Raw genomic sequence first — 25,562 nt, 5'->3', positions numbered from 1 at the left:
ATTTTTTGCACCTGTTCAGGTAGTTAAACTGAGTAAAGGAGCAGCCTTTCTGGGCAAAAAGGGTTGGTGGAACAAACGCCAGTTAGTGAAAGTCTCTGATCACCAAGCAGAAATTATCAAAGGCAGGAAGTATAATGGTAACTCCGGTAATTTGGATTGGAGTTTTTGGATGGATGCGCCTTCTGGTTCTGGTGTTCCTAACCATTCTTTTTCACAAACCCCTCAGCCTTCGGGGCAACCTTTAGGGGAGGGTTCACTGGATCCTCCAAACGTTGTTATTAACCAGGATGCCCCTACTCTCATGAAAGTTTCTTCTTTCGGCAGACACATCAGGGCTCCTGAGAGATATAACGAGTTCGTTAAATTTTAGGCATTTGTTTTGCTTGTGGTTAAATCCATTTTAATTTCCTATGTTTTCTCTTTTCATTTTGTTGATTGTTGTAAGGGGGAAGGTGGTGTAATGCTGGGCTTGGCTCGCTTTGCCGCTTTGACGTGGGTTTGGCTCGTGGGTTCGACTCCCGTCCACTTCACGAGCCAAAGCCTAGGTCTTGTATTGTTTACTTTCGAAATGTGCATCCACGAGCCACGGCCCGTGTATACTGTGTTGTGTTTCAAATTACTTCCCTCGCGCATGGACGGCTGAGTCTGTCCGTTTGCCATTGTAACCACCGGCTTCACGGAGACCAGACGTCCATGACGGGTGGAGTTATCACCTTAAAGAATAAACTTCTCTTACCGGAACCTGCTGCATCCTCTTCATTTATTACAATGCCTCAACCCGGAAGTAAATAAACAGACTTGTCGGGTGTTTGTCAAGTGTCTTTTTCTGTGCGCATCAGCCATCGTGTAGTGGCTGGTAAACGTATGATCTATACTGCTTATTTACATTATTGAGGTACTACATAGTGTCTACGTTTAAATATTTTTAATGACATAGGAATATAAACGTCCGTGTTTTTTGAAAAAGGTCTATATCCAATAAATCGCGGTACTGCAAAAATTGGAAACATACTTAATTTGACATATTCAGAATATATAAATGGCATATATACTCTTATTTCAACCCGTTATCGTTACATTTGAGTGCCATGTCATTCACAGATCAATTAATGTTATACACATACAAATCAAAACAGTGCACATTTATAACTGTAACTTTATCCGAGTTGTACTGAAAACCCATTGTATCAATTAATCTTATTTACATGCATATCGAGCGATCAATATATCAAAAGGGCAGCTCATATTTGTATGAAAGCCTTTATCTAGAACTTCCTCTTTCTTCTATGAACAATACAAATATTTCCTTTAGTAAAAAAAAGGGGGGGGGTTATACATTGCTAGTTAGGTAACCTTTCTATATTTAACAGTTTGAATCACAGTAGTAAATCTAGCATAAGAAGCCTAATAAAAAGCTCATTTTCTTATACATATATACCTAAATTAAATAAAGAGTGGAAAAGGGAAAGGAAAAAATACACTGAAATTGTTTTGAATAAACTAAAAAACAAAATCCCTTGTAGCCACCCTTTTCCAGTTGCCGCACAAGCCGCAATAGTAAAATGCATGTTTCCAACTGCCTTCCCAGCAGTGAGATTGTAATATGATAGGGCGAGCTGCCTACTACCTGTCATGCGGTCTCCATCCTGCAGCGATGGCGATCAGACACTCATCCGACAGCCAGCGCAATGAGGGCCCTAATTTTCATTCAAATAAACTAGATGGATTTGACTTTAAAGGGGGAGAAGAACCTCTGTTCCAAAAAGGTGTTTTGTTAATGAGTATGTTTGATAAATGTATGCCTTCTTTGCAAACGCATCTGAAACTACAATGGACCTAAATTAATTATTTTTTCTTTCAGGACAGGTTATCAAAGCGTGGGACATTGGTGTGGCCACCATGACGAAAGGGGAGATTTGCCTTTTGCAGTGTAAACCGGAGTATGCCTATGGCTCTGCCGGCAGTGTCCCGAAAATCCCACCCAATGCAACACTCTTTTTTGAGGTATTTATTTTGTGCTTGTTAAGAACTTTAGATTCTGAAGAATTACATAAACAATGGGCACATCTTCATGTGGGTGGGGGGGGGGGGGGGCATACAAATATAAGTGTGCAGTCACCTGTATGCCGAAAGGTAAAAAACGACTTAAAAAATTCCAGACTATTTGATGGCTCGCATACTGACAAAGAGTTGTAAGATTTGTAGATTTATGTTGAGTTCTGAAAATGGTAAGAGATGTGACACAAATTACATCAGCTGACTATGTAGACATTTATACATATAAGTGTTTGCCTGTGCAAAGTGAGATGAGGCAATGTTCAAGTGAGTGGCAAAACGTGGAAAAACAGTATAATAAAGGCAACCGAATAGAACTATGGCTGTATAATACACCACACTACCCAAGATTATTTTAAGAATCGCTTTTATAGGTACAGTCTTCCAAAATTTTGCAAAGTGAGTCCATAGTGATAATGTGTCCACATTTTGATATTATATGGTTATTTAAACGGGGTCATAAGTTAGGATGCCTTTCAATGGGTTTTTGTAACTTTGTACGTGGTTGAATATCCCATTGTTGTTCCCAAGATTTCTAAGAACGAGATAGGTCTCCCGTCAAATGATAAGCCCCGTTTGAGGTGTGGCCTAAAGACAGCTTTAGCTGTCTTCTTAGACTCAGGTTTCCAGAAAATATCATTACAAAATATATATAGGGGCTCCCAATCAACACTCTTTCACCATTGGTCTGTTGACAAGTCACTCAAATTATACTCTCTCCCAACCCAGCGGAAGGTATAGATCAACAGACAAGCCCACTCCAGCCATTAATGTTTTCACTTTGAGTGACTGCATTTTTCCCATGCCCATACACCTAAAAACTGTTCCCTCAAAATAGAAAATGTTAGACACTTTCACTCGCTAATGACTGATAGAAGGTTACATAAACAATTTTCATAAATCTCAGGATATTTTAAATGACAATGCTGATTGAATGAATGAACAAATGAATTATGGGGTTCTGCAGAACGCAATAGCTGCTCCAACCACAGCATCCTGGTGTTGTTTGCAGAAAAGAAAAGTAAGAGACTAGAGATCCCTTTACAGAGCACCAGTTTTTCAAGAGGATATGGAGAATGCCTCATTGTAAACCAGCTTTGGTATATTCATTTATCTTACTGAAAATAAGCACAAGTCAATAGAGTAGCTACAGTGTATATGCACATTTTGTAGGATGAATGTACTTCCCCCCCACCTCTAAGGATTGTGATTAACATTTCAGCCACTTGTATATGACTTGAGAGAGCCCTCTAGTAACTACTTGTGGAACAGCATCTCCCCTATTGGGGTTTTGTACAAGCAGTGTCAGTGTGCAACAAACACTCCTCTCAAATTAAAGACAAAGCTTATACCCACTGAAACATAAACAGCCATTCCTATATAGAGTGGTGTGATCACAAACTTAAAAAAAATAATCAAGGAAAGCATTGAAATATGTAATTTGTACTCATTATTATGAACCAGTGTATGCAAATTATTATTCCTGTGGAAAACAAGCACAAATTATTAAAATAACAAATGTATGTGTGCAAATTTATATACTAAAGCTACCCCCACTGAGCTTGGTGCAGGACATTTGAAGTAGTTGTTTCTTACTTGAGATGGACCTCTATTAACAGGCGGAAGCGTAGCTTAATGAAAATATTCCAATGCTCTTTCAGTTGACCTGTGAAGGAGACCTAGTGACTACTAGTGGAACTGCAGCTCCACGTTACAATTTCAATGCTTTTGCATCTGACTCAATATAGGCACCTCTTAACAACTTGTGGAACTGTACCTTTATAAAAGAATACAAATGTTTTTGCATTAGACTTGCGAGGTATACCTAGTAATGACTAGTGAAATTGCAGCTTCAAGAAAGGGTTTTATTGCTTTTGTACTTTTTTTACAATTTTTATTAGTGTTCAGCTCAGTACATGTATTACAGGAGGATATGAATCATAAATCAGTTAAATGCAACAAATGGCTTGATGTTGATTTGTCAGGAGCACTCAGTTCATTATTTCGCAACAGTAATACAAACCTTTACATAATCTACTATCTGATCACAACTGGACGGGTGGGTTATTCACATTACATCCCTATGGGATAGCAATCAGTTACATTCATTTAAGCAGTGCTTCCTCATTAAGGCTCTACATTGAAAACAAATACAACCAGCGGTTAGGTTTCTCCTTCCCGTCTTCCAAAAGTATGAAGCTCTCACATGTCTCCATACGGGAGAGGGCAAAACCCCCCAACTCCCCGCAAATAAAGACCAACTGGGTCCATGGCCAAGCCAGAGGAGTCAACCACCCAATATGGCAAAGTGATATGTAAAGGAGTCACCGCATAGGGCAAAGAAATTACTCAGTCAGGGTACAAGGGAATCTTTATATGTCTGGAGCTTGTGCAGTAACTCCTCCCACAGGACTGTTATAGGGACCCTCCGCAATCCCCGGACCTCCTTCTGTCTCAGTGTCACTGCTTCAGCCTTGCCCCATTTAATGGTGGCCGCGCACCAGTGTTGTACATTCAAGAGAATGTTTGGTTTCCAGTGCATTTCTATAGACTGCTGAGCTATGAGGAGGAGCAAAATAAACAAGATGATGGACGGAATGTTACACAATGGCTTACCATTCACCCCCAGTCACAGATATGGGTTTAATCCATTGTTATTTTGCTCACCAAGCCACCCCAAATCAGTCTTGACCCTGTGCCTCATGGGAACAGTCCAGACCGAACTGCCAAGCCATGTCTTCCCTGGACCGGAATCAGCATCCTAGGACCGGTTTCGGGCTATCAGCCTTCATCAGCCAGGATAGCTTGACTCCAGTGGCTTAGTGAGCACAGGACCCACGTCTGGGCATACCATTCCCACATAGGGTGCACAGCAAAATACACAAGATGATGGACGGAAGTCTGCAGACCCAAAGATCTTGCTGTCGCTCTGCTATCTTTAAACCTTTCCAAGGTGGCATCAGCTTTCTTTCCGAAAAGGCCTGTGCCATTAAAAGGCAAATCCATCAGAGCAGCCTGAACATCAGCTGAAAACTCGGAAGTCTTTAACCAAGCAGCTCTTCTAGTGGCAATGGAAGACCCAATGATCTTAGCCACTGAATCCGCAGTGTCCATAACACTTTGTATGACTTGACGAGCTGAAGCCTGTGTGTCAGATACCACTTCACTAAAGTTCTTCCTATCCTCCTCAGGAAGCTTAGATGATAGCTGCTTCACTGTGTCCATCAAAGCATGAACATATCTGCCTAGCAGACAAGTAGCATTTGTGGATTTTAGGGCCATACTACTTGACGAAAACACCTTTTTCGCATTTTGATCTTGCTTTTTAGAGTCTTTATCTCCAGGAACCTGAGGAAAAGCACCTGCCAATTTCTTTGAGCATTGTAAGGATTGGGGGTACACCCAAATAGAGTCACTGGGACATGGATTAGCTAAGTGTTAAGAGGAGGGGGTCCCAGTTACATAGGACAAGGATTGAGAAACGAATAAAAAAATATAAATCACATAGATGATGAATCAACCACACTGTTTTATTCACAGTGGGAATGCATAGTGAATATTACAAATGTTAGAGCTTTAAATAGGTAGTTAAGGCGGTGCCCCAAGAAAGGGAAGAGGGAGTGGGGAAGTGTGATCGTGTGAGGATAAAGTGAAGGAAAAAATGTAATTCAGAATGACAGTACAATCAACTAGTATAGAGCCTCTAGTTGACAAAGTTATACATTATGTACAGAACACATGACATATTAGTCAGTTATTGAAATAGATCATACTTCACATTAATCAATTAATGAAACATTCGGGCGTGAAGTTGACATACAAAAACATGAGGTTGTCGACGTTTCGACCCTTTACAATACGCAGGTATTAGTACTATGCTTGCAGTAGGGTCTTCATCAGGACGTGAAACCGGGGCAAACAACCTAGTTTGACATGTAAATAATCGAATTAGAATTGGGAAAACATATCCCTACATGTATCAACATAAAAATTAGCACACATGCCCATGGTGGCATCGATATGGGGTCAGGAAACACGATTATTACACATAATTGCGCAGACTAAGTGACATCAGCGATCGTTGCTATAATTGTATCAATTACGTGACTATGAAAGACATTGATTACCAGTATATGGACGATTGAGTATAGGGAGAGCAGTTGGAAGTATAAAAACAGCCCTACAGAGGTGGACAAGGCCAGGGAGAGCTGCAAAGCAGCTGTGATATTAAAGAAAAAACACTAGCGTCAAATATGGGCAGTACTTGTGAGGAACCCTCAGACCAGTGGTGCAGGTACCTGGTCTGGTGCTGCTAGTATCACGCATTTATGGGACAGCGACTGAAGCATAGGCGGTGGGTTGCTAGAGATATCGACTTACCAATCAGTTAGATGCAGAACGCCATCGACGTTAAATGCTCAAAGGCAGTCAGCCAAACGGGCGAACTGGCGATAAATTAGGCCCTATCGGGATTAATGAAAGGAACCAATATCAGGGTCCACGTGCGTGGATATACACATATAGGCAACTAATGGTGGTATTACACTGAAACCAACATAGCAGAGGGAAAACTCACCAATAATAGCGTTGACAACGCGAAAATCAAAGATCGAGGCAGTGAATCACAAAGTAATTACACGAGATCTAAGGGGCACAATAGAAAAGAACACTAATGAGCGGGCGACCGTAAATTGCGGTGATTTCTGACACTGAGCCGGTCTGAGATGAGGGTGAGAGGGAGGACACTTACCCGGTGCGGAGTTAATCTCGCTCGTAGGAATGCTCGAGTTCGCGAAGCGAGCCGAGCTTCCGGGTAGATATAGTTGCCATGGGAATAGACCCACGTGGTATGGAACTGCCGTGTGGAGAGAGTAAAAAGACTCGATCTGTTACCAGGGTTACCATAAACACGGGCAATCCGACTCTGCTTTGGACGCGTCACAATGGCTTAATGCGTGGTAATATGTTTCTGATTGTGTATTATTAGAATTAGAGGTATCTATGTTAAAAGGAGCGTTTGTGACACAATAGCAGTTTGCCGTTATGTAAGCAAAACGTTGAGAGCAGTGAAAAATCCCTCAAAGAACGATCAACAGTGGTAGTTGATTCATAGAACATGGCTACGAGGAAGGCAGTGGCGTACCTCTCACATGAGGGTAAAGGCACACATGTTAGTCCAAGTAAGTCGGGGCTAAAGAGCCAAAGGTTTAAATAAAGTGGCGTGTCAGATCCACACATTCACAAGTGGAGACATTCACAAGAGTAAAATTCCCAGATATACATAATGGTTGCGTACCACTCACAAGAGGGTAAAAGCCAAACTGATGTGAGGTCTATAGGATATGTTACATTGGACATAAAACGAGAGAACAGAAATCTGTCAAAACATGCATAAACCAGGTGAGAATATGGCGTACCTCTCACATGAGGGTAAAGGCCATGTACAAAACACAATATACATCCGTTAGGGATCAGGATAGAGTGGCTAATTGGGAAAAGGAGCTATCCTGCTCATTGAGACCTGTCTCTATGGAGTTAAAGAAGAACATCCATTTCAGCTCCCGTGTGTTTAGAATGTTCACAATGTTACCACCCCTGGGGCCCAGTACAGCTTTCTCAATTACTACCCATCTCAGGCTCTCGGGGGGATACGCTGCCGCTGTGAAATGTTCCACCAAGGGAGCACCTTGTACCTGGCATCTGATTCTACTCATATGTTGAAGAATTCTCACCTTGGCCTTCTGTTGTGTTTGGTCTATGTAAATCATTTGGCACGGACATACAATTGCGTAAATGATGTCAGAAGAATTACAATTAGTGTGAGTCCTGAGGCGAATCTTGCGCTGGCGATGTTCAAATTCTTTTGTTTGAATTTTGCTGTCACAAGCTTTGCAATTCCCGCATTTGGAGTGGCCTACCACTGGGGTCAAATTACATAGACTCGTGATAGTGGGATCATCAGGGGTTGCTAGAAGGGACCGAACCACATGATCTTTAACACTTCTTGCCTTCTTGAAAGCATGTAAAGCTGGCACGGATTGCTCAATATCATCAGATATTAATTTCCAGTGGTGGTTGATTATGCGTCTGGGCATACCATTCCCACATAGGGTGCACAGCAAAATACACAAGATGATGGACGGAAGTCTGCAGACCCAAAGATCTTGCTGTCGCTCTGCTATCTTTAAACCTTTCCAAGGTGGCATCAGCTTTCTTTCCGAAAAGGCCTGTGCCATTAAAAGGCAAATCCATCAGAGCAGCCTGAACATCGGCTGAAAACTCGGAAGTCTTTAACCAAGCAGCTCTTCTAGTGGCAATGGAAGACCCAATGATCTTAGCCACTGAATCCGCCGTGTCCATAACACTTTGTATGACTTGACGAGCTGAAGCCTGTGTGTCAGATACCACTTCACTAAAGTTCTTCCTATCCTCCTCAGGAAGCTTAGATGATAGCTGCTTCACTGTGTCCATCAAAGCATGAACATATCTGCCTAGCAGACAAGTAGCATTTGTGGATTTTAGGGCCATACTACTTGACGAAAACACCTTTTTCGCATTTTGATCTTGCTTTTTAGAGTCTTTATCTCCAGGAACCTGAGGAAAAGCACCTGCCAATTTCTTTGAGCATTGTAAGGATTGGGGGTACACCCAAATAGAGTCACTGGGACATGGGTTAGCTAAGTGTTAAGAGGAGGGGGTCCCAGTTACATAGGACAAGGATTGAGAAACGAATAAAAAAATATAAATCACATAGATGATGAATCAACCACACTGTTTTATTCACAGTGGGAATGCATAGTGAATATTACAAACGTTAGAGCTTTAAATAGGTAGTTAAGGCGGTGCCCCAAGAAAGGGAAGAGGGAGTGGGGAAGTTTGATCGTGTGAGGATAAAGTGAAGGAAAAAATGTAATTCAGAATGACAGTACAATCAACTAGTATAGAGCCTCTAGTTGACAAAGTTATACATTATGTACAGAACACATGACATATTAGTCAGTTATTGAAATAGAGCATACTTCACATTAATCAATTAATGAAACATTCGGGTGTGAAGTTGACATACAAAAACATGAGGTTGTCGACGTTTCGACCCTTTACAATACGCAGGTATTAGTACTATCCTTGCAGTAGGGTCTTCATCAGGACGTGAAACCGGGGCAAACAACCTAGTTTGACATGTAAATAATCGAATTAGAATTGGGAAAACATATCCCTACATGTATCAACACAAAAATTAGCACACATGCCCATGGTGGCATCGATATGGGGTCAGGAAACACGATTATTACACATAATTGCGCAGACTAAGTGACATCAGCGATCGTTGCTATAATTGTATCAATTACGTGACTATGAAAGACATTGATTACCAGTATATGGACGATTGAGTATAGGGAGAGCAGTTGGAAGTATAAAAACAGCCCTACAGAGGTGGACAAGGCCAGGGAGAGCTGCAAAGCAGCTGTGATATTAAAGAAAAAACGCTAGCGTCAAATATGGGCAGTACTTGTGAGGAACCCTCAGACCAGTGGTGCAGGTACCTGGTCTGGTGCTGCTAGTATCACGCATTTATGGGACAGCGACTGAAGTATAGGCGGTGGGTTGCTAGAGATATCGACTTACCAATCAGTTAGATGCAGAACGCCATCGACGTTAAATGCTCAAAGGCAGTCAGCCAAACGGGCGAACTGGCGATAAATTAGGCCCTATCGGGATTAATGAAAGGAACCAATATCAGGGTCCACGTGCGTGGATATACACATATAGGCAACTAATGGTGGTATTACACTGAAACCAACATAGCAGAGGGAAAACTCACCAATAATAGCGTTGACAACGCGAAAATCAAAGATCGAGGCAGTGAATCACAAAGTAATCACACGAGATCTAAGGGGCACAATAGAAAAGAACACTAATGAGCGGGCGACCGTAAATTGCGGTGATTTCTGACACCGAGCCGGTCTGAGATGAGGGTGAGAGGGAGGACACTTACCCGGTGCGGAGTTAATCTCGCTCGTAGGAATGCTCGAGTTCGCGAAGCGAGCCGAGCTTCCGGGTAGATATAGTTGCCATGGGAATAGACCCACGTGGTGTGGAACTGCCGTGTGGAGAGAGTAAAAAGACTCGATCTGTTACCAGGGTTACCATAAAGACGGGCAATCCGACTCTGCTGTGGACGCGTCACAATGGCTTAATGCGTGGTAATATGTTTCTGATTGTGTATTATTAGAATTTGAGGTATCTATGTTAAAAGGAGCGTTTGTGACACAATAGCAGTTTGCCGTTATGTAAGCAAAACGTTGAGAGCAGTGAATAATCCCTCAAAGAACGATCAACAGTGGTAGGTGATTCATAGTACATGGCTACGAGGAAGGCAGTGGCGTACCTCTCACATGAGGGTAAAGGCACACATGTTAGTCCAAGTAAGTCGGGGCTAAAAGAGCCAAAGGTTTAAATAAAGTGGCGTGTCAGGTCCACACATTCACAAGTGGAGACATTCACAAGAGTAAAATTCCCAGATATACATAATGGTGGCGTACCACTCACAAGAGGGTAAAAGCCAAACTGATGTGAGGTCTATAGGATATGTTACATTGGACATAAAACGAGAGAACAGAAATCTGTCAAAACATGCATAAACCAGGTGAGAATATGGCGTACCTCTCACATGAGGGTAAAGGCCATGTACAGAACACAATATACATCCGTTAGGGATCAGGATAGAGTGGCTAATTGGGAAAAGGAGCTATCCTGCTCATTGAGACCTGTCTCTATGGAGTTAAAGAAGAACATCCATTTCAGCTCCCGTGTGTTTAGAATGTTCACAATGTTACCACCCCTGGGGCCCAGTACAGCTTTCTCAATTACTACCCATCTCAGGCTCTCGGGGGGATGCGCTGCCGCTGTGAAATGTTCCACCAAGGGAGCACCTTGTACCTGGCATCTGATTCTACTCATATGTTGAAGAATTCTCACCTTGGCCTTCTGTTGTGTTTGGTCTATGTAAATCATTTGGCACGGACATACAATTGCGTAAATGATGTCAGAAGAATTACAATTAGTGTGAGTCCTGAGGCGAATCTTGCGCTGGCGATGTTCAAATTCTTTTGTTTGAATTTTGCTGTCACAAGCTTTGCAATTCCCGCATTTGGAGTGGCCTACCACTGGGGTCAAATTACATAGACTCGTGATAGTGGGATCATCAGGGGTTGCTAGAAGGGACCGAACCACATGATCTTTAACACTTCTTGCCTTCTTGAAAGCATGTAAAGCTGGCACGGATTGCTCAATATCATCAGATATTAATTTCCAGTGGTGGTTGATTATGCGTCTGATTTTGTTGCTCTTGGTGTTAAAAGTTGTGACGCATACAATCCTATTAGCTTGTGGATCTTTGTCGGACTTCGGGTAAAGAAGTTCCTCCCTGGGATAAAACTATGCCCTTTTCTTTGCTTTCTTGACCAATCTTTTAGGGTAACCTCTCTGCAGTAGGCGATTTGACAGTTCTTCAGATTCTGTAAAGAAATGGTCTTTGTTGGAGCAGTTCCTCCGAAAGCGTAGAAACTGCCCAAATGGGAGGTTGTCACGGTGGGCTCTCGGGTGGTGACTGTTATAGTGCAGTAGCGAGTTCCTCTCTGCAGGTTTCCGATATAATGTAGTCAGTAAATATCCGGCATTCTCATAGATAGTGAGATCTAGAAAGTTTATTGAATGGTCATCGGGTTGAATGGTAAATTTGAGAAAATCAGATTGGTGGTTCAACCATGTGAAAAAGGCCATCTACAAGGTCGCCGTTCCAAATTAGCAAAATATCGTCAATATAGCGCATCCAGAGACCAAGTTGATCTCTGAATGGATTGACTTGATTGAGCACCGTGTCTTGCTCGAAGGCTGCCATGTACAAAATGGCGACATCGGGGGCAAAAGGAGCGCCCATGGCTACTCCAGATGTAGAATTTTTTCTTGAACATAAAGAAGTTTTTGGTCATTGCTATACGGAGTAGAGCCACGATGAAGTCAGTGGGTACTTGGACTGGAGCAGGACGTTGTTCTAGATAACGTGTGATCACAGTTAGTGCTTCCTGTTGAGGAATGCACGTGTAAAGCGATACTACATCACATGTTGCTAGTCTTTGGTGGCAGGGGTCGAAGGCTAAATTTTCGATGATGTTGATGGTGTGCATCGTGTCACGCAGATAAGCAGGGGTGGATTCTGCTAGTGGTTTCAAAAAGAAATCAATATATTTTCCAATAGGCTCGAGGATAGAGCCACATCCCGACACGATTGGACGACCAGGAGGGGCTGCCATGCTTTTGTGGATTTTTGGCATCGTATATATGGTAGCCAGTCGTGGATGTTTTTTATTCAAAAATTGAAACTCAGCTTCAGAGAGGAACCCCTGTTCCAAACCAGCTTGAGTTATCTCCAGGATTTCCAGAGCGATAGCTTTAGAGGGATCAGATCGCAGTTGTTGATAACTACTTCCATCATTCAATTGCCGGAGAATTTCGGTCTCGTAGGTGGACACATCCTGAACCACTATGGCTCCGCCTTTGTCAGCGGGTTTGATTACAAGTCGATCATTCTGGGCAAGTGATTGTAATGCAATTTTTTCGGTTTTACTGGTGTTGTATTTGGTAAAGGACTTAGTATCCAGAAGTTGTTGAACGTCCCTCCAGACTACTGCCTCATAGGCCAAAATCTTGTGCGACATCGTGTTTTCGTACGGGACAAATGTAGATGGTAGTTTAAGACCAGTGACAGAAGATACAGCCGGAGATACTGAATTGCGGAAAAAGTACTTCAGCCTGATTTTCCGAAAGAACTGGAAAAGTTCAGCACGGACCCTGAACGTATCTGGATGGTTGGTTGGAACATATGACAGTCCCTTGCCAAGTACTTTGATTTCATCGTCTTTCAAAATGTGTTTTGATATGTTGACGACGGGGCTGGCGGACATGGGTGGTGCTCCTCCAAGTAGCCTCGGCTGGGATAGATTCTTGGAATAGTTTACCACCTGTAGGTTTTGTTCCGGGTTACCCGTTCCCCGTGTTGTTCCGTTGGGAAATGGACCTGTTTCTGTGGTTGTGCTCGTCCTCCATCCCATGTGTTTGTACCTTGTTGGGGTCCGCGTTGCTGACCACGTTGCCAATTGTTGCCTCTGCCACGCGGGGGACGCCATGATCCTTGGCGTTGGCCTAAAAAAGGGTTAAATTGGTATTGTTGTTGGTATCCAAAGTCTGGGTAGTTGTGTTGGTAACTAGGGCCGGGGTATTCCTGTTCGCCCTCCGAGCTGTACGATGAATCTGAAAAGGTCTGGTAGTTGCGCCTACCCCTGTAGGACCCCCGTCCTCGATTTGTGAATCGTCCTTGATTGTCCTGTCAGAAATAATCTTCTTGTAAACAAGGATAAGTCTTTTTCTTATCGTATAGCCGTATGTCCCGGGCAAGTTTTTCCAATTTACGGTTTTGAGTTGTTAAATCAAAATCCTTAAGAGATGCTTCAAGGTTGGTTAGGGTTTCCTTAGCGCTAGCAAAGCTGGCATCTGCTGCTATCTCAGCTTTTAAGGTCTTAATTTCTGCACCATTAGTTGCCTATATGTGTATATCCACGCACGTGGACCCTGATATTGGTTCCTTTCATTAATCCCGATAGGGCCTAATTTATCGCCAGTTCGCCCGTTTGGCTGACTGCCTTTGAGCATTTAACGTCAATGGCGTTCTGCATCTAACTGATTGGTAAGTCGATATCTCTAGCAACCCACCGCCTATACTTCAGTCGCTGTCCCATAAATGCGTGATACTAGCAGCACCAGACCAGGTACCTGCACCACTGGTCTGAGGGTTCCTCACAAGTACTGCCCATATTTGACGCTAGCGTTTTTTCTTTAATATCACAGCTGCTTTGGAGCTCTCCCTGGCCTTGTCCACCTCTGTAGGGCTGTTTTTATACTTCCAACTGCTCTCCCTATACTCAATCATCCATATACTGGTAATCAATGTCTTTCATAGTCACGTAATTGATACAAATATAGCAACGATCGCTGATGTCACTTAGTCTGCGCAATTATGTGTAATAATCGTGTTTCCTGACCCCATATCGATGCCACCATGGGCATGTGTCCTAATTTTTGTGTTGATACATGTAGGGATATGTTTTCCCAATTCTAATTCGATTATTTACATGTCAAACTAGGTTGTTTGCCCCGGTTTCACATCCTGATGAAGACCCTACTGCAAGGCTAGTACTAATACCTGCGTATTGTAAAGGGTCGAAACGTCGACAACCTCATGTTTTTGTATGTCAACTTCACGCCCAAATGTTTCATTAATTGATTAATGTGAAGTATGCTCTATTTCAATAACTGACTAATATGTCATGTGTTCTGTACATAATGTATAACTTTGTCAACTAGAGGCTCTATACTAGTTGATTGTACTGTCATTCTGAATTACATTTTTTCCTTCACTTTATCCTCACACGATCACACTTCCCCACTCCCTCTTCCCTTTCTTGGGACACCGCCTTAACTACCTATTTAAAGCTCTAACGTTTGTAATATTCACTATGCATTCCCACTGTGAATAAAACAGTGTGGTTGATTCATCATCTATGTGATTTATATTTTTTTATTCGTTTCTCAATCCTTGTCCTATGTAACTGGGACCCCCTCCTCTTAACAATTTCTTTGAGCAAGCAGCCTGGACCACCAAACTCTCTGGCAGAGGATGAATAGACAAGAATTTAGGATCTCCAGGTGCCACCCTATAGCGTCTAGCAACTGATTTTGACACCGCAGGAGCAGTAAGAGGCCTCATGCTGACTTCCAATGTAGGTTCAGTTAGAGTCTCAGTAAATGGTAGAGTTGGCTCAACAACAGAGGACGGAGAATGGAGAACCTCCATAAGGATGTTAGACTTGTACTCCACAGATGGTAAAGTCAAATTTCTGCAGCTTTCTTAATCACCACATGGTAAGGAGCCACATCCTTAGAAAAAGTATCAGATACAGCGGGCAGCTCCCATTCCGGTGAAAGTTCCAAACCACTTGCATCCTGCAACTCTTCAAAGTAATCCTCCTGATCCTGAAGTTCACTTCTTCAACCTCAGGTTCCTCATAATGTCTCTCCTCCATAAGGCGCTGCGCTCTACGCCTCGACCACTCCATCCGAATCGACGTAGTTGGATCCGGTAACGACTCCGATGGAGTCGGGGCCGGCGTCGAATGAGGAGCTGGAGCCGCCTTTGAATGAGAAGCTGAAACCGAGGAACCCGAAGCATGCCCCGAAGCCGACTTCGAAGCCGACTTCGAAGCCGACTCCGACCGAGACCGCGACCTCGTCTTCGACTTCGACCTCGATCGTCTTGATCTTGACCTCGAAGTCCTCATGGTATCCTTACCCTTAATTTTGGCAAGAAGGAGTTTCGCCTCTGTTCTCGAGGAGCCTTTGGGTTCATCTTCGAACAGGAACAACAACCCTTGACATCGTGATCTGAGCCCAGACACCACAAACAGTCACTATGAGGATCAGTAATGGACATCATCCTGGCACACGAGTCGCATGGCTTAAATCCTGTCTTCTTCGATGACATCTTCGACGGAAGACAGCACTCCAAACAGATACAGAACAAAAGTTCACAATAGTAACAAAGTTAATATCCGCACAATAGAAGATCCCAAGAAACCGTTAGCGTTGACGACACGGAAAAAAGGCAACTGATGTCATCACGCTGACGTAGGCCTAATAAGGAGTCGGTGACGTCAGTCGGAGTCGCGCGCGATGCCGTGCTCCATTGACGTCGTCCACGCCGGCGTGCTACAAAAGAATTTTCCGAACGTTGCTGACGCAGGGGGATATTCACAAGGTGAGGAATCCACTGGCAGATGTATCTAACAGAAACCGGTCCTAGGATGCTTGATTCCGGTCCAGGGAAGCCATGGCTTGGCAGTTCGGGCTGGACTGTTCCCATGACGCACAGGGTTAAGACTGATTTGCTTATGGCCATGTAGGAACTGGGGTGGTGTGGTGAGCAAAATAACGATGGATTAAACCCAGATCTGTGACTGGGGGTGAATGTTTTGCCATTGTGCAACATTCCGTCCATCAATTGTTGTTTTTGCATTGGGCTATGAGCAGGGCCAGATTCAGGAATCTATTTGTTAACATTTGTGTTTTCTTCTGTGTAAATGGGTCCAGTAGTGTCCCCTCCTTATTGAGGAGTCCCTCACGACCCATCACTTCAAATAGTTCCACAGTAACCCCTGGCCATAAGGCCATAACTGCAGGGCATCCCCAGAACAGTGTGCCAAGTTGGCATTACCCCAGGCACTGGGAGCAATGTGGCAAAGACCGAAACATTCTATGTAAGCTTTCAGTGGTGAGATAAGTGCGATGGAGGAGGTTGCGTTGTACGTATCTTCCTTGGGTAGTGTAGAACCTTGTCTGAGTCTTTGGACGTGAAATCACGGCCTATGTCTTTCCCAGCAGCGGTGTGTCACCTGCAGTGGATCAGAGGTGGTGTACACTAGTGCTTGTGCAAACCAAGTCATGAGCCTTCATCTGTTGCCCATAATATGGAGAGCATGCACCAGCGGGTCCTGTTCAGGTTCTGAGTCCACTATGCCCCATATCCTTCCTAGCTCAGCCACCAGCCTAATATGTGCACGGAAATGTCCGGCCGGTAATTCATATTCCTCTCACAACTGGTCCATGGGGATAAGTACACCCTTGCCAAAAAAGTCACCCAGTCTACCCACTACAGCCATTGCCCAGGCCGCCAGGACATCTTGTTAGATATTTGCACTGAAAGGCACTATGTTGTGTAGGCTAAACTCTGGAGAGTATGAGGGATTGATGGCATTAGTCTGAGCCCCCTGCGGTAGCTCGTGTAGGCCATTCGCATCAGGTTATTGGACTTCCTGTGGGTTAGCTCATGGGAGCTGCATGTTGCATATTACTATCTGTGTCTGAGACGCTGATGACAGGCCCAGCTCCTCCGTCAGTCACACCACCAGCCATCTCGCAGGCCACTGCAGCTGCACTGCCAGATAATAATGCTTAAAGTTGGGTACCACTAGGGCCCCTTTTATCCACAGGCAACTATAACTTCCTCAGAGTCACTTGTCTCCTTCCCCAATTTGATATGAAAGATCCCAACATTATATATAGTGTCCAAAAATTGGCCCGTCGAGTATGTACTGAGAGGTTATGGAAGAGGTACAAGAGGCGGGTGAGCATTACCATCTTAGACAGTAAAATCCTCCCTTGAACTTCAAGGGGTAAGCTGCTCCAGAATGTCATCCTGGGATGTAGGGAAGATATGGCCTTAGTGAGGTTCCTGTAAATGAGGTCCTGCGTAGCTTGGTAGACGCAGATCCCTAAATAGCGGAATGTACGGGGCTCTCATGTCAGTAGATGGGTGTCCACCATTAATTGTTGGGGGGAACAGTCCGCATGGAGGGAGAAGACACACAACTTGGACCAATTCATCCTTCATTGACTTTGTCTTGAAGCAAAATGCCAACAGTGATTCTATGTCAGGACTGGAGGCGAGGATTATGCTAATCTTTCTTTATTCCTTTTTTCAGCAGTATCTTCAACTTTAAACAGAAACTAATGTTCCCATTATGCATGCAGCAAGGGTCATGTCCAATCCACAAATAGGCAGTACCCGAGGGATACAAGGATGTACACTTCCTGCGTGACCCCTGCTTTCTTTCTTGCTTTACAGCAGATAAGTACACGTTTCTTTGCTCTTGCTGATTGCCACTCAAAATCTTCCATTTGGCTTTACAGCTGGTTTTTAAATAGGGCTTTCGCTTTAGCGCTGTTATTATTGTGGTCTGTCACACATTTGCAAGTTTTGGGGCCGCAGGAGCGTTTTGTTCGTTCGACTCGCGGCCGCCCATTGCCAGGCATTGTTGCGGTGTGTTATCGGAATCCTAAGGGGCGCGTGTCCACATCTCGTTGATTCCAGCCATACTACTCGGCGGGTTCAACAAGTGCTCAACATTTTGCCGTCCCCTGCACTAGCTGCCTGGATCTTGCCTGGAAGCCCTGACTCCAGCATAGCAGTGGGTCTGTAAGAGATTTGTCTCATCTTGCCCTGGCGCCCGCGATGCATCGGGTCCGTATAAAGATTGTAGTACGCCCGCCCGGCGGGTCTGTAATTAGACGTGCGGTACGCACGAGCGCCATTAGAGTGAAAGAGGCTTTAGGGGGGCGGTCCCAGGAGCGAGACACCCTGTAACGTTTTAAGGGTGAGCCGCCTCAAGAGGATTGGGAAATATCCATTTAGCTCTTGGGAGCACCAAAAGTAGTTCCTTCTGTCACGCCAAGACTGGCCTTTGCCGGACTGGATTCCTGTGAATGCACATAGAGCGCTTCAGTAAAGGATTTCAATGGGTTGGACCCCATTACTTTGCGCAGAGCGCCTAAACATCGTGTTGGCCGCATTACAGTGTGCCTGAGCATCTAGTTGCTGGTTCTTGCTCAGGGAGGAGGACTATACAGAGGAGGAGTCTCTGCAGGTGCTCCCTCTTGGTAATGAATATTGCGATGCGGTGAGCGCCTCCATCCACCAGGCAGTGGTGGCTGCCATGGGGCCTTTCGAATACCGCATAATGCAGCTTGCATACGCCTATCAGACTGATCAGTCCCAGCGCACCCAGAAGTGCAAAAGCGCCCCAGGTATGGAAATGGGGGCTTTTGAGCTCCTAAAGAGGGCTTTCCTAACTAGAGCAGACACAGGCCCGCAGACTCCAGTTCTGGAGACCCCAGAGGCTCCCAGCCTGCTAAATGATGGGGAGGAATCTTTGGGGGAGTCCGCGGACAAAGCAGGTCCCTTCAGACCTTGGCGTCCTATTGGGTCTCGCTCCTTAGACATGCCCAAAGGCTCAGAGAAGCTATCTGACATGTTGGTCCCTGAAGACCTAGTGCACTCCCAGTCCTCAGAATGGGAACCCTCTGCCAAGGTCTCAGCGTTTGTTGCCAGGAGTCTCTGCAAACCCCTGGAGAAGGAGGTGAGAGCGTGCCTCAAACCAGAAGGTTCCTACCAGGCCATACCAGGCAAGGTGGCACTGACACCAGAGGTGGATCCTTAAATGGCCACCTTCCTACAGAAGTATATTAGGGACCCAAAAAAGGGGATCGATAGATCATGGAGGTCTTGTCAAGTCAAATTATTAGACATATCGAGACCCATTACTAAGATCCTTGAGTTAGCAAAGGAGGCCAAACTGGCGGCCCTCCCTTTTTCCCCCCGAGAGGATTTCAAACTGGGTGCAATGAACAATAGTGTTCTTGGCCAATGCCAATAGTGCCGTCTCCACAGAGAGACGCCGTTCATTCTTCCTGAAGGTTAATCCCAAATTAGGGGATTTGGCTTCCTCGGAAGCTGGCACGGTGGCACAAGGGGGGCTCTTCGGGAACCCTTTTATCAAAGAGCTCACTAAGTTTGTAGCCACTTTTACATCGTTAGACAAAGCGCATGCCTCCATTAAGAAGGTCTTTCATCCTGGAATTTTTGTCAGGGCCGACTTTGGCAGGGGGTGCTCGGCCGGCACTTCTATACCCAAGGCCCTCAAAGGGGTGGCAAGAAAGCCCAAGATCCAGGCAGACAGGAATTCTTTGAGTCACGAAGAGGTTACTGAGGCCGTGGTGGCAGAGAAGCAGCCAGCCGCCAACTCCTGGCCACATCAGGTGAGCCTTTCCCCCTTTCACACTTAAAGGTGGGCGGCAGGTTGGAGGTTTTCGCACGCAATTGGAGATCTATCACCTCCAACGCATGGGTGTTTCCAAATAGAGTTTTACTGGTCCCCTGTTCAGGAGTTTCACTCCTGGCTGCTTGGTTTTGCACAAGATGAGGTTACCCTCATAGATCAGGAAGTAGCAAATCGGCTGCAAAAAGGAGCAATAGTATCAGCACGCATCCACCCGAGGGGCTTCCTCACCAATATTTTCCTTGTTGATAAAACAGACGGCGAACAGAGTGATACATTTAAGAGAGTTCAGCCAGTGGTTGGTTTATCACCATTTCAATATGGAGGGCATCCATCTTTTGCAGGAACTCCTTCAACCCAATGACTGGATGGCCAGATTGAATCTGAAGGACGCATACCTGGCGGTCCCTATTTTTCCCCCACACCTTCGGTTCCTTCAGTTCAAGTTGAAAAAGCGAGATTGCGTCTCTCCCCTTCGGCCTTTCTTCGGCCCTGTGGTGCTTCACCAAGGTCCTCAAGCCGGCGGTGGAGACACTGACGGCGAAGGGCAGTCATCTCATTATATACCTAGATGACATTCTGCTCTTAGAGCAGTGCCCATTCCGCCTCCTGCATCTGTTACAAGAAACGGTGGATCTTCTCCAGAACCTAGGGTTTGTGATCAACCCCAAGAAGTCGCTGTTGAAACCTTCCAAGTAGGTGACCTTCCTAGGGTTCGTCATAGATTCAGTAGCCCGCACCCTGAGTCTTCCCTCGAGGAAGATGACCAAAATCCGCAGGGAGTTCAGGAGAATGCTGGGGTGTCCTTCCACCTCGTTGAGGCACATAGCAAGGTTGGTAGGGCTTTTAGCCTTGTCTATCTAGGCAATCTTTCCAGAGCCGCTCCACTACAGAGCACTACAGCGCCTGAAAGCCACTCACCTGCGCAAAGGTCTGCAGTATTCGGATCAGGTGCCGGTTACAGAAGATGTGCGCACGGAGATGAGATGGTGGCTGGAGCACATGGAGGCCTGTAGTGGCAGAGCCATCTTCGGCTGCGATCCGGACTTAGTAATAGAGTCAGACACCAGCAAGTCTGGGTGGGGAGCACATTGCGGAGACTCCTTTACAGGAGGAAAATGGTCTGCCACAGAAAGCAACCTCCATATAAACTGCCGGGAGTTGATGGCGGGTACCTTCACAATCCAATGTTGGACGAAGGACAAAATAGGTTGCAATGTGAAGATAGACCACGTCTTGCCGGTCCGTTCCATCAGTCAATTGGGGGAACAAAGTCCAAAGCTCTGGCGAGCCAAGGAGCTTTGGACATTTTGCCTATCCCACAATCTTTCAGTGACGGCGAAATATCTCCCAGGGGCTTCAAAGGTGGTAGTGGACTGGTGCTCCAGGAGCTAGTCAGACATGATCCTGTGGCAACTCCATCCACCAGTATTTGAGAGACTCCACCTTGTGGAGGTGCCCTTTCGCAATAAATCTGTTCTCATCACGTCTGGATCACCAACTACCAAGGTTTTTCAGCTGGAAACCAGACCCTCTGGCCACAGTGCTGGACGCATTCATCCAGGATCGGTCCAGGGAGACGGGCTACGCCTTTCCCCCGTTTGCGATGTTGGTGGTGGTGGGGGAGGTCTCAAGTATGGTTTCCAGTTCTTCTAGAACTTTCCTGGGATTGTCCAATCTTTCTACCCCAAGATCAGTTTATGCTGAAGGCTCCCCAGGGCAATTCCCATCCTCTAGTCCACCAGGGGCGAATTCCATTGGTGGCCTGGCAGATTTCGGGCATCATTGGAGAGTCTCAGGCCTATCGAGCAAAGCTCAGAAGTTACTGGGAGCAGCGTGGGCAGACAGCACAAGCAAGCAGGACAAGTCCACATGGGCCAGATGGGTCGGTTGGTGTGTTCGGAATGACCATGATCCCATGGGGTGCGAAGTGGCAGCTATCATGAATTTCTTGGCCTCCTTGGTGGCCCAAGGGTTAGCGTACCATACTATTAACTCTTACAGGTCAGCTATCTCGGCTGGTCATATGCCCATTCGGGGAGCCCTTGCTGGGGAACACCAGATGATTTGCAAGTTACTGCGAAGGGTTTGTCTGACATTGCTTCCGGAACCCAGGTACTTCTCTCTATGGGATGTCAGTGATGTTTTATACCTGTTCAAATCTTGGCAGCCTAACAAGTATTTGTCCCCTAAGGAACTGTTGGCTAAGCTGTAAATGCTCCTGTCCTAGTGTTATACTGACGGGTGTTGGATGTTAGAGCCCTGGACATCTCAGGAAGAGTGTTTACCCCACAAGGAGTCACCTTTCATATTGTTTGCAGAACTAAAACAGACTCCAGAATGGTGTCATATCCAGCTTTGAGGGGACATCAAAATTATTTATCACAAAACAACCTGGTTTTGCAAGGAGGGTCACCTGGGTTTTTTGCCCCGAGCTTGGCGGTCATCTTAGGAAACCTATCAAACCCACACATTTCTGAGAACTAGACACTCGGGGGAGTCCAGCGGTGTATGGCTTGCGTGGACCCCACCCCCCAACGTTTGCCTAGCCAGGAAAATGTTGGGGGGTCTGGTTAAACCCAACAATATGTGGAAAATGTAGTTTTGTCAGCTAAATTCGAGGTTTGCAGGGGATTCTGGGTAGGAAAACGTTGGGGATCCACGCAAGCCATACCTCGCTGGACTCCCCTGGGTGTTTAGTTTTCAGAAATCTATGGGTTTAGTAGGTTTCCCAAGATGGCTGCTGAGCCCAGGGCCAGAAACCCAGGTGACCCTCCTTGCAAAACCAAGTTGTTTTGTGATAGGAAATTTTGATGTTTCCTCAATACGTTTTGGGCCCTTGCCTGGCCCCACACGAGTGAGGTAGCTTTTTCCACTGAAGACTTCGGTGAATGCGGGGTGGTTGGAATTTTCTGGATCTACACACATTCCAGAAATTTCCAACACAAAAATGTGAGGAAAATGTTTTTTTTTTTCAAAGTTTGAGGTTTGCAAGGGATTCTGGGTAACAGAACCTGGTGAGAGCCAGACAAGTCACCCATCCTGGATTCCCCTGGGTGTCTATTTTTCTGAAATGTTTAAATTTGCTTGGTTTGCCTAGGTGCCGGCAGAGCAAGGATTCAAATTCTACATCTAGGCACTTTGCAAAAAAGGGTCAGTTTTTACTGTGAAAATGTGGTGTGTCCACGTTGTGTTTTGAGCCATTTCCTGTCGCGGACACTTGGCCTAACCACACAAGTGCGGTAACATTTTTCTTTGAAGACCTTGGCTACGCACTGTGTGTGTAATTTTGAATTGTATGTACTATGTACACTGTATATGTGTTTATCTACTGTCATTGGTCCGTCCGGGTGCCTCGAAGGCACGGGAAAAAGGGCGGAACTGATGTCATCACACCGACGTAGGCCTAATAAAGAGTCATGAGATCAGTCGGAGTCGCGCACGATGCCGTATTCCTATGGCGTCGTCCACGCCGGCGTGCTACAAAATAATTTTCCGAACGTTGCTGACGCAGGGGGATATTCACAAGGCGAGGAATCCACAGGCAGATACTGTATCTACCAGAAAAAGCGTTACCGAAGGTAAGTAACTTGTTCTTCTGGCTATCAGACTTCATCAGCCAGGATAGCTTGACTCCAGTGGCTTAGTGAGCACTGGACCCACGTCTGGGCATACCCTTCCCACATAGGGTGAACAGCAAAATACACAAGATGATGGACGGAATGTTGCACAATGGCAAAACATTCACCCCCAGTCACAGATCTGGGTTTAATCCATCGTTATTTTGCCCACCAGGCCACCCCAGTTCAGACATGGCCGTATGCAAATCAGTCTTGACCCTGTGCCTCATGGGAACAGTCCAGACCGAACTGCCTAGCCATGTCATCCCTGGACCGGAATCAAGCATCCTAGGACCGGTTTCTGGCTATCAGCCTTCATCAGCCAGGATAGCTTGACTCCAGTGGCTTAGTAAGCACGGGTCCAACGTCTAGGCATACCCTTCCCACATAGGGTGAACAGCAAAATACACAAGATGATGGACGGAATGTTGCACAATGGCAAAACATTAACCCCCAATCAATTGTTATTTTTGCATTTGTCACCCCGAATGGGACAGGTATGCTCAGACGTGAGTCCCGTGCTCTCCATGCCACTGGAGTCAAGCTATCCTGGCTGATGAAGGCTGATAGCCAGAAACCAGTCCTAGGATGCTTGATTCCGGTCCAGCGAAGACATGGCTTGACAGTTCGGGCTGGACTGTTCGCATGACGCACAGGGTTAAGACTGGAACTGAGGTGGTGCGGTGAGCAAAATAACGATGGATTAAACCCAGATCTGTGACTGGGGGTGAATGTTTTGCCATTGTGCAACATTCCGTCCATCAAATGTTGTTTTTGCATTGGGCTATGAGCAGGGCCAGATTCAGGAATCTATTTATTAACATTTGTGTTTTCTTCTGTGTAAATGGGTCCAGTAGTGTCCCCTCCTTAGTGAGGATTCCCTCACGACCCATCACTTCAAATAGTTCCACAGTAACCCCTGGCCATAAGACCATAGCCGCAGGGCATCCCCAGAACAGTATGCCAAGTTGGCATTGCCCCAGGCACTGGGAGCAATGTGGCAAAGACCGAAACATTCTATGTAAGCTTTCAGTGGTGAGATAAGTGCGATGAAGGAGGTTGCGTTGTATGTATCTTCCTTGGGTAGTGTAGAACCTTGTCTGAGTCTTAGGACGTGAAATCACGGCCTATGTCTTTCCCAGCAGCGTTGTGTCACCTGCAGTGGATCAGAGGTGGTGTACACTAGTGCTTGTACAAACCAAGTCATGAGCCTTCATCCGTTGCCCATAATATGAAGAGCATGCACCAGCGGGTCCTGTTCAGGTTCTGAGTCCACTATGCCCCATATCCTTCCTAGCTCAGCCACCAGCCTAATATGTGCACGGAAATGTCCGGCCGGTAATTCATATTCCTCTCGCAACTGGTCCAAGGGGATAAGTACACCCTTGCCAAATAAGTCACCCATTCTACCCACTTCAGCCATTGCCCAGGCCGCCAAGACATCTTGTTAGATATTTGCACTGAATGGCACTATGTTGTGTAGGCTAAATATGGAGAGTATGAGGGATTGATGGCATAAGTCTGAGCCCCCTGCGGTAGCTCGTGTAGGCCATTCGCATCAGGTTATTGGACTTCCTGGGGGTTAGCTCATGGGAGCTGCATGTTGCATATTACTATCTGTGTCTGAGCCGCTGATGACAGGCCCAGCTCCTCCGTCAGTCACACCACCAGCCATCTCGCAGGACACTGCAGCTGCACTGCCAGATAATAATGCTCAAAGTTGGGTAACACTAGGGCCCCTTTTATTCACAGGCAACTATAACTTCCTCAGTGTCACTTGTCTCCTTCCCCAATTTGATATGAAAGATCCCAACATTATATGTAGTGCCCAAAAATTGGCCCGTGGAGTATGTACTGAGAGGTTATGGAAGAGGTACAAGAGGCGGGTGAGCATTACCATCTTAGACAGTGAAATCCTCCCTTGAACTTCAAGGGGTAAGCTGCTCCAGAATGTCATCCTGGGATGTAGGGAAGATATGGCCCTAGTGAGGTTCCTGTAAATTAGGTCCTGCGTAGCTTGGTACACGCAGATCCCTAAATAGCGGAATGTACGGGGCTCTCATGTCAGTAGATGGGTCTCCACCAATAATTGTTGGGGGTAACAGTCCGCATGGAGGGAGAAGACACACAACTTGGACCAATTCATCCTTCATTGACTTTT

The 25,562-nt window shown here is 45.6% G+C and overlaps 1 protein-coding gene across 4 annotated transcripts in view; it reads left to right on the top strand.

The window, feature by feature from the left end:
* Positions 1 to 25,562, top strand: part of FKBP5 (FKBP prolyl isomerase 5) — a 940,582-nt gene that overhangs the window by 390,871 nt on the left and 524,149 nt on the right. For 3 of the 4 annotated variants that reach the window (XM_086923252.1, XM_086923254.1, XM_086923253.1), the window contains one exon: positions 1,862 to 2,004. In XM_086923252.1, the coding sequence (XP_086779378.1) occupies positions 1,862 to 2,004 (143 nt within the window). The remainder of the gene's footprint in view (positions 1 to 1,861; positions 2,005 to 25,562) is intronic. The other variant, XM_086923255.1, reaches the window with a different exon arrangement.

The sequence above is a fragment of the Lissotriton vulgaris genome, chromosome 5 (assembly GCF_964263255.1).
Source record: "Lissotriton vulgaris chromosome 5, aLisVul1.2, whole genome shotgun sequence".
Lineage (NCBI taxonomy): Eukaryota > Metazoa > Chordata > Amphibia > Caudata > Salamandridae > Lissotriton > Lissotriton vulgaris.
Note: the sequence above shows the minus strand (reverse complement) of the source record. Positions and strands in the feature narration are given on the sequence as shown.